The sequence below is a fragment of the Protobothrops mucrosquamatus genome, unplaced genomic scaffold (assembly GCF_001527695.2).
Source record: "Protobothrops mucrosquamatus isolate PMUCROS unplaced genomic scaffold, P.Mucros_1.0 scaffold370, whole genome shotgun sequence".
NCBI lineage: Eukaryota > Metazoa > Chordata > Lepidosauria > Squamata > Viperidae > Protobothrops > Protobothrops mucrosquamatus.
Window position 1 is genome coordinate 220,307 of NW_015386704.1, and position 9,720 is coordinate 230,026.

General features: G+C 38.7%; 1 protein-coding gene across 1 annotated transcript in view; it reads left to right on the forward strand.

Annotated features, from left to right (window-relative positions):
• The window catches only part of LOC107287243 (hepatic lectin), a 14,698-nt gene extending 8,628 nt beyond the window's left edge, over positions 1–6,070 (forward strand). Inside the window, exons 5-6 of the mRNA XM_015815731.1 lie at positions 2,184–2,296; positions 5,308–6,070. Of these exons, the coding sequence (XP_015671217.1) occupies positions 2,184–2,296; positions 5,308–5,443 (249 nt within the window). The 3' untranslated portion in view covers positions 5,444–6,070. The remainder of the gene's footprint in view (positions 1–2,183; positions 2,297–5,307) is intronic.
• The last annotated feature ends 3,650 nt before the right edge of the window (positions 6,071–9,720 follow it).

Below are 9,720 nucleotides of genomic sequence, written 5' to 3' on the forward strand. Positions count from 1 at the left end.
ATCTGACCATGACAAAGGCTCTATAATTATCTCCCCCATTTCCAGATCACTCTGCCACTGGCCAGAGACAAAAATTAGATCCAGTGTATGTCCTCCCGTGTGAGTGGGTGCATGAACTAATTGGGTCAAGTCCATGGTCGTCATGGAGGCCAAGAACTCCCGAGCCACCGCTGACGTTTCGCCCGCCGATGGCAGGTTGTTATTAGGTTATCCATGAAGAAATGTCGCTGTGGATTCTAGTCAGGGGTGTAGTCATGGGACATGCCAAATCAGCTCATTATGATTTATTTCTCTCACAAGAGAAACCATACCTTTTATATGTTCCTATTGCCGATCTACACAGAGATGGCACACCATACTGATACAAAGCAATATTGCAAGTCTAACAGAACTAAGAATCATCAAAAGCTAAGATAGGTGACATGGGGATAATTTGAGATGAAATGAAAATGTCTGGTAATCTTAACTTTAAAAGAAGCACAAATCCATATAAGATAGAAGTGGGCCACCTTTTCTTCATTTAGAATTTGCCTTTTAGTCCCAAGGAGGAAATGGAGTATATCTACATGGGGCAACTGTCTTCCCAAGAGAAAGCTATTTTGACCTGCTGTCTTGATCTAAACTTGGGACAGAAAGTCCTCTCTGATATTGCAAATTACATTTCCCAAGATTCTTTGAGGAAGGCAGGGAAATGAGATCCAAAGCTCCTACAAAGTTGCAGTTTCAATAGGGGTCTGCAGAGCTGAGCAATGTTTCCAGCGTATGTATGGAAAACCACACTAGACCTCGGTTTTAAGCTTAACTTCATAGTAGAGAAACCCACTAAGAATCTAGGATTTGTGTTGTTATTTTTAATTCACTGTGGGCCAATTTCCTCTTTGAAAGGAACTCTTGCTTTATCCCTCCATTCTGATCCTGCCTTTCATATTGTGTAAGAGAAAGGCTAACTTGAAAGTTTTGTGGCTGCCACTCGCTTAGAGAAACAAGCCAGGGTGAAACTGAATTTTCTGTTTCTCACTTCCCTATACTATCATATTGGCTTGGGAAGTAACAAGCAGTTCAATTTATTTATTTTCATGTATTTCAAAATTGTATAAGGTCACCCAGCTCTGTAAGGACTGGGTAGCATACAGTAAAAATAATCGTTCAAGACAATCCAAACAAACAAACAAAAAAGACTTAAGATTTTCAAGGGGTGGGATGTTTTCTTTTTCTCTGAGTGATGTGAGGGTGAGATTTTCAGAAGGGGCAGCAATTTACTTGCTCAGATTATTTGTGTTGATGGAAATAAAGACAATCACAGATTGCCTTCCACTGCTTTTGATGGCTTGTGGAATAAAAAGAGAGGTGGTAAAGAAATGTCCATTTAATGACATTGCTGGCTCTGGTTTGCAATCCAGCATGCCTACAGAAGTAATCCTCAAGCTGTGATTCATGCAAAGGTGCAATGGGCAGCTACCACAGTAGCAAGAATAGGAACATATTCCTCCAGATCTGACTGAACCACCACTCTCAACAAGCCAGCCAATGTGGCCCATGGTGAAGGATGCTGTGAATTATATTCACAACATATGGACACTCACAAATTCCCACTTGTAAATGATACATGATGTTAAAAAAAAAATGTGACCGAACTCCATGGAAGAAGATTGTTGGTTGATGTAGATCCTTATATTTTGTTTCATAAGACACATTAATATATTTCAGTGCACCATCTATAATTAAGGCTGCTATACTAGAATATTCCAGAGAAATGGTTCCTCCCTAAGAAAATAAAAAAGAAAGGGGGGGGGGTTTCTTCCATGGTCTTTTTACATAGGAAAGAAACATAGAACTGATGGTGGAAAAAGTCAAGAAAATTGCAATTGGAAGATGATGTTTGTCAAAGGACCTTATTAAAAGCTACAAATGAGGCAGATCAATTTCATAATCAAAGCTTTAACCAGATGGTCTCTTACACATACATATCAGAGTCATGGTCATTGAATTAACCAAAACATATTTTTGGAATAAGCACTTTAGAAAGGCCTTGTAACATATGACTATAGTTGATTATTATGAATACAGGTATAAGAGTTCTTCCAGATCAATTCAAGTTAATTATTTTGGCACACTGTTGTTATTGCTGCTGCTGCTGTTATAACTTTGATTCCTTCTTACTTCTCCAACTTTTGGCACCCTAGAATTTTCTTGAGACTGAAACCAGGAGTCAGCGCTTCTGGATTGGACTCAGTGATCACAATACTGAAGGGCAATGGAGATGGGTTGATAACACAGACTACAGAACCAGCTTCAAGTAAGACAAGCCAATGCAGTGCAGTTTTCATATCCTATCATTAGTCATTTCCTGAATTTTCCATCCTGAAAAAGCAGAAACGGGAGTTTCATGTACCTCCTTTCATATTATTTATTTATTTATTTATTTATTATTTAAATTTATATACCGCCCTATCTCCCTTACGGGACTCAAGGCGGTGAACAGGCAATAATAAAAATCACAGTAAATATTACATAAAAGCCTGCTCTAAAATATAAAACCCCTAACAAAACCCAATCAAAACTACGCCAGGCCGGCCGCATGGAACAGATGAGTTTTCAGGGCTCGGCGGAAGAGGCGCAGGTCCGCAATTGTACGTAGGTCGGGGGGCAGGTCATTCCAGAGGGCAGGAGCTGCCACAGAGAAGGCTCTCCCCCTGGGGGTCACCAGCCGGCATTGGCTGGCCGATGGTACCCTAAGGAGGCCCTCTCTGTGGGAGCGGACTGGTCGAAGGGAGATATTTGGTAGGAGGCGGTCTTGCAAATATTAAAAGTATTCAACACTTTAAACCAATATTTCTCAAACTTGATTACTTTAAGATGTGTGGACTTCAATTCACAGAATTCCTCAGGCAAAATGCTGGAATTCCTAGAATTCTCCACCCAGAATGCTGGCTGGGGAATTCTGGGAGTTGAATTCCACACATCTTAAAGTGATTAAGGTTGAGAAACACTGCCCTAAATTAACAGATGTGAACTCTGCCACCAAACCTAAACTTCCTTAATGCTTGGGAGAAAAGACTAATATAAGATTGCGTTGGTATCTTAAGCATTCCTTCTTAGCTTAGCCTCTTCATATTTTTTGTTCACTTGTTCTACTATGATGCAGGAGTAGAGAATCTGTTCCTTCATAATACTATTAAACTACAACCCAGAGCAAGCCCAGCAAAAAAGAAAAGATGAGAATGGTGGATGCCAGAAACTGAAGTGCAGAAGCCTCTGGAACTCCAAAGACCCATTCTCTTAAAATGCTGCCATTGGACTGGGCAGGAGGAAAAGAACTACATGTAATATAGCAGAGAAGCTTTTCTAAAGTTAGAAGAATAAGGAGGCCAAGTCCCTGTTGGCACAAAGGGAAATTGTCTCTGTTTGTGTTGCCTAGACATTGTATATTACATAATTCTATGTTGCATTGAATATTATTTTAATTCACCTTCCAGTTTTCTTCCTCACATCTTCCATTTAACACACATAAAACAGATAAAGAATGAACTTTACTTGCACAGAACTTTTCCATAAGATTTTATCCCTATAAAATATCTGACTGTTACTTATGGTAATTTCGTGACTTTCAAGTACAATATTAACCAATATAGTATTGACAAATAACTGGCAGAATCAAGGAACCAAGATAGTATTTATTTTTTAGCTGTACTCTCAGTCAGTAATACATTAGGGAACCACTGGGGAAAAAAATACAATCATCCTTTAAAACAATATATAGTTGATCTACTTGAAGTGACTGCTCAATGAGATTTTCCAAATGAGGGCAACATCCATGTACTCATGCAAGATGACCCTGTTGGTCACGTGACTTCAAAACTGAATACTTGCAGTTATGAGCAATTTAAGCCAGTGCTCTTGGCTATTGTGTTTATTTCCTGAGACCGTATCAGAGCAGTGTTTGGCATAAGATAAAGGAGATCATGTACAGAATTGCCAGCATGCTACCAGTAAGCATTTAGTAGGCAATGGAGAGTAGTCAGGAAGAGCAAATACTGATTGGCTGGAAGTTCTATCTGCATTCTAGACATTTGCAAGTATGTAAACATGCCCATGCTTATAAGATTCCTAATGTCTGAAAATAGCCAAAGCAGCTCTGATGCATTGGGCTTGGAAAGATGGTGAGATGAAAAAGATGGTCATTTAACAATGGCTTTAAATAGCAAATGTCTCTCCTAAAAGATGGCCTCACTGGTGAAGAGGATTAGTTGACCCAGTTGATCACTAGAGGCAACCATAGCTGCTGTCTCTCCTCTATGTTTTCACTTATTCTTTCTAATCAGAATAAGAACATAATGACGTTTCTTCCACTTGCCCTGTTCTCCTCTTTCAAGAAGATGTTCAGTTTGAGGTCAGAGCCAATGCAGGTGCATAAGTAACAGTGAGGAAGAATTGCTGAAACTTTTTTAGGATGGAACACAAAGTACATTCTAAAAAGCCAACAAAACCTGGAATTCACCCTCTCATTCATCACTACTATCCTTGTTGCTCATTCATTGCACCTATTTTGTCAACCACCTTCCCTTTCACTGCTAGCTCACCTAAGATGAACAAACAGTGTTATCAAGGAAAACATGGAGACTCAGGTAGCTGGCAGTGGGCTTCTACTGAGCCTTGGCTATTGACAATAATGTCAACCATTAGGGATATACTTATTCATGAGTAAGAAATAGTATGAAGAAAGTTATGAAGATAGCAAATGTGGCAGACAGTGGCCACCCCAAATGATTTTAATGAGAGAATTTGCATTTAATCCCCAAGAAGCAGCCAAGGATGGGATTACATGTGAAAAAGACTTTAGGTAATAGCCTCCAGATGTTGCTGAATTGTAATTCAGATGTTGCTGAATTATAATTCCTAATATACCTCAGTATTGATTATGATGGCTAGTACTGTTGGCATTTGTAAATCCAGAAGAGCACTAATTCTATGTCCTTGCATAGATACTAAGAGTCAGGTGAGGAAACAGCCTTCTCTATAGATGAGAAGACAATGATATAAGATGCAGGGCATGGTGTACAGATAGATATTGTGTTAATATTAAACCAGTCCCAATCTGGCAGATACCCTGCTGAGCTTTGAAGGCCTACATATGCTTCTGAAGTTTCATACTGGAAAATAGTGGGATATACATGACTGACCCAAAACCATCTCTGGAAAAGTACAGACCTGCGTTATACTTGGCAGGCAGAAGATGATATGGGTGGAGAGGAATGGCATCTCTTTCTGAATTTCTCTCAGACTAATTTGACTGTCTTCCTTCTTTAGGAATTGGTTAGAAGGTGAACCCAATGACAACAGCAATAATGAAGACTGCGGCGAGCTATATGAGGCTGGAAAATGGAACGATGTATCCTGTAATACGAAAAAATTTTATGTGTGCAAAAAACCTTTGCCTCCCTGAAAAATCATGGGCGAAAAAAATTGAAGGAGAAGGAAATCACCTACTTTGGAATCCCAATTATTCTGGATTGTGGAATGAAACTGTATATTAACACACACAAAAAAAAGCCAGCCCAATCAATACCCTCTTATAGGCAAAAAAAAATAGATCTTTAAATTGGTTGGCAAAAAAACAAAATTATTTTCCAATTTGAAAAATATTTGTCAATGAGTTTGTTTCTATTCTTAAGAAAGGCCTATTCTAGATCAAGAGTTGAGTTGTTGGATTCCTATAGGTGCTTCCATCACCTGCCATATCATGAAAACCCATGTATATGTGGTGCCTCTACTATCAAATATATTGCCCATGTTTTCTTGACTGTCAACTGTATGCTTCTCTTAGGTGTAGATATTTAACATCCCTTGTGGGCCACAGAGGAACAGAAACCATGTGTCATGAGATTATTTTTTTTTAGCATTTTTACCCAGCTTGAAAATAGTTAACAAAAGGACAGGGAGCCAACCCTCCATAATAAAAACTGTTTCAACGAATAGCTCTGTTTGATTAATCAGAATGCCCACCTCCAGGGAGACATGGTCAAGCTCTAGTCTAAATGGAGAACTGCCTTGGGTACAGAAGACGATACCCAAAGATTGATCTCAAAAAAAAAATCTTCCATCTATGTGATATAAAAGTCTTGTTGTTGTTATTGTGTATAAAAGTAAAGTTCCAGGTTGTTGTTTTTTTCAATCTCTTTGTCCATCAAACCTAGAAGAAAAACCTCTGGTTTCGATTGTACATTTATTTTAAGATTTCTCTAAATTCTGGTCCCAATATTTCTTAGCTTTCTTACATGTCCACTTAAATTAGTTGTGTGTAAGTAGTCCTAGAAAATTTTATTTAGTTCTTTCTTATTAAAACTCCTAAACACAAATCCTACCTGAGCACAATTTACCTCCAAATAAACATAGCTAGGATTGCTTCCTTAACACAACAGATTACTGACTTGAATGGGATGAAATATGCTCAGGTTTTCATTGTACTTCAAAGAAGTACAAACAATCCTTTGCCTAACAGTTTGATAATAGAACAACAGAATTGGAAGGGACCTTGGAGGTCTTCTAGTCCAACCCCCTGCTCAGGCAGAAAACCTATACCAGTGTCAAACTGCCAGTCCACGGGCCGGATGCGTCATGCCGAAACCACACCCACCCCATTGCTGGCAATGGAAAAAAAGTTGTGATATGTCACGTGAGGTTACGAGTATGACACCCCTGCCCTATACCATTTCAGACAATCTTATTTGGATTTTTAGTTAGAGGGGGGGAAAATCTTTATATGTGGAGGCCTGGAAATCATACTGGACTTGTATAGCTATTTTCCAATGGAAAACATTGAGCCCTGAGGGACTTACTGTATGCATTTCTTTATTTAATGAGATGAAATGTTGTAACTGATATTCACACTAAAAATTCACATTTGGCATCCACTTTCAACATATGGTGGTGGTTTTTAAATTGTCTGACCCAATTAACCTTTTCCCAGTCTTGTATAATTTCATTATCCTCACAAAAAAATAAGAATCTGTTGTTTTACACAAACATCTTAACAGCAGCCCCAAAGGGGATCCATGAGTCACAAACAAGCAACTACAAATTGCTCCATTACCTCTAGGATATGCCCAATTAACCCCTTTGGGGAGAATTATTTCCTGTTTAAGAATCGCTAACGTAGGAATAAAGAACTTTTATTCATTAGAGGTATTTTTCCTGGAAGGTAAACCTTTTGTTGTTGTTGTTGTTGTTGTTGTTTTCTACTACAACCTACACACACAAACACACACAACTCCATGTTTCTCAGTTACCTGAAATAGTAATATAAAAAAAAAGATAAGTGAATTTAGGAAATACCATCAGGTTTATGGTGGATAACATATCTAACAGTGCCCTGAAATTATTCAAAATTCTCAACCAGGAATTGGAAAACAAGACAGCGGAGTTTAAAACCCTTTCTCCTGTTAGTTTCACCTCTTGGTGATAAACACATTTCATCTCTTTCTGAGCTTGGTTGTTTTCTTGCAGGCATTTCATTACCACACTAGGCAACATGATCAGTGCACTTCATCAGCTCTCTTACTTTCAGAGAGCACCATCACACTTTCTTGCACACCTGCAGTACTTCTGGGTGTGTTAGTATTTAAACATACATAGTTGAAAGAAAACAAGCTTTCTCTGACTTGTTTAGAAATACAGAGAGACACAGCAACCTTTATCTGAGGAAGATACTTCGCATCCATGTTATCTTTACTTTTGCTTTCCCTCTAAATCAATGTTTTTCAAATTTGGCAGCTTTAAGATGTTTAAACTTCAACTCCCAGAATTCCCTAGCCAGCATGCTGATTAGGGGATTCTGGGAGCTGAAGTTTATAAATCTTAAAATTGCCAAGTTTGAAAAATTCTGCCGTAAATCTTGGATTAACAGATGCCCAGAGGAATCGCTCTAGACTAAAACGGATGGATGATTGAATTTCAGCCCAAACATGTGAGGAAACATTGCCTTCTCAGCTTGCAAAAGCCCAGAGGTCTAGGAACCGGGTGCTTCCAACATCCAGTTTTAGATTATAAAACTCTCAGGGCTGCTGAAATATTTCCAGAATTCCAAAAAATAGAGTAGAAGTCAATTCTAAGTCTAAACAATATTAGAAAATGTCCCAGAGGTGCTTTCTTTCAAAAGGCAACTGGACTTTCTTGTTTTGCTCAAAGATGTTTCGCTTCTCATCCAAGAAGCTAGCAAGAAGCTAGAACCGAAGAAGCTTCTTGGATGAGAAGTGAAACGTCTTCTAGCAAAACAAGAACGTCCAACATGACCTGTACAACTTAGCATCTCCATAGACAATATCAGAAAACGTTAGTCCTAATTTTTTTTTTTTTTGTAATACCTCAAAAATGCCTGGGTAAGCATGAGGCCTTCTACCAGTTGAAATAAATACAGATCAAGCTGCTTTTCCAAGGAAGCATGAAAGGTTAAGTCAAAAGTGCTTAGGTTTTACAAAATTTGTTGGTGCTTAGATCTGTATGGATGCATCATGCAGTGATAGGAGAGGGAGTGAAACCGAAGGACAATGTATTCTCGGTACTAGCAGAGACAAATTGTAGCCTACGCCTCATTCCTGTTTTGAGGGCTGCTTAAATATTTCCCTCCTCTCTGAAATCAAGTGCACACAGTGCTGAGACCCAGCGCAAATGAAGCCCATCAATCAACTTCCTTTCCACCAGAATCTTTGACAGTATTTCAAGATACAAAGAGTAATAACGTGGCCCCATGTCTCAGAAACCACATAATTGCATTTGCTGCACTGATTTCAGGGAGATCTCTGAATCCCAAACTAGATTTCGGAGATATCCAGATGGAAGCAGTTCCCCCTGAAGCAGGCTGAATCGGAGGCTAATCAGCCTCAAAGCTTTATTTGTGATTCAGAGGGTCATGGAATTGAAGAGAGTGTCTGCAAAAACTAAATCTCAACCCCTTCCCAGCTTGTACCAGAAAAACACTAGAAATGTGAAAAGAAGTGACAGAGTAGAAATTGTGACAGGCTGCTTATACAGATAGCCTTCAAGGTACATCCATATATTTAGTGACTGTTTGAAGTTACAATGACAGTGAAACAAGTAAATTATAATTGGTCCTTGCACTTACAACCACTGCAGCATCCCCAATGTCACATGATCAAAATTTGGGTGCTTGGCAACTGGTATATATTATAAGGTTTGTAGCATCCTGGAGTTATTCAATTTCTATTTGTGACCTTCCCAGGTGGCTTCCAAAAAGCAAGTTCAATGGGAAAAGCCAGATTCACTTAATGATGGCACAATTCACTTAACACCTGGAGTAATTCATTAACAACTGTAAGCTGTCCTGAGTTGCCTTGAACCAACACGAGATGGGAGCAAATAAATGTGATGATGATGATGATGATGATGATGATGATGATGATGATGATGATGATGATGATGATGATGATAATAATAATAATAATAATAATAATAATAATAATAATAATAATAATAATATCTGCCTATCCCAGATCCTTGGGAAGGACTTAGGTGGATAAAAATGCCAAATCCAGTCTGAACATCTGGCTGACTACCTGACGAACCATAATAATAGTAATGAGGAGCCCTGGTGGTGCAGTAGTTAGAATACAGTATTGCAGATTAACTCTGTCTACAGTCTAGAGTTTGATCCCAATGGGCTTGAGGTAAAATGATGCAAATTGTTGGGGGCAATATGCTGACATT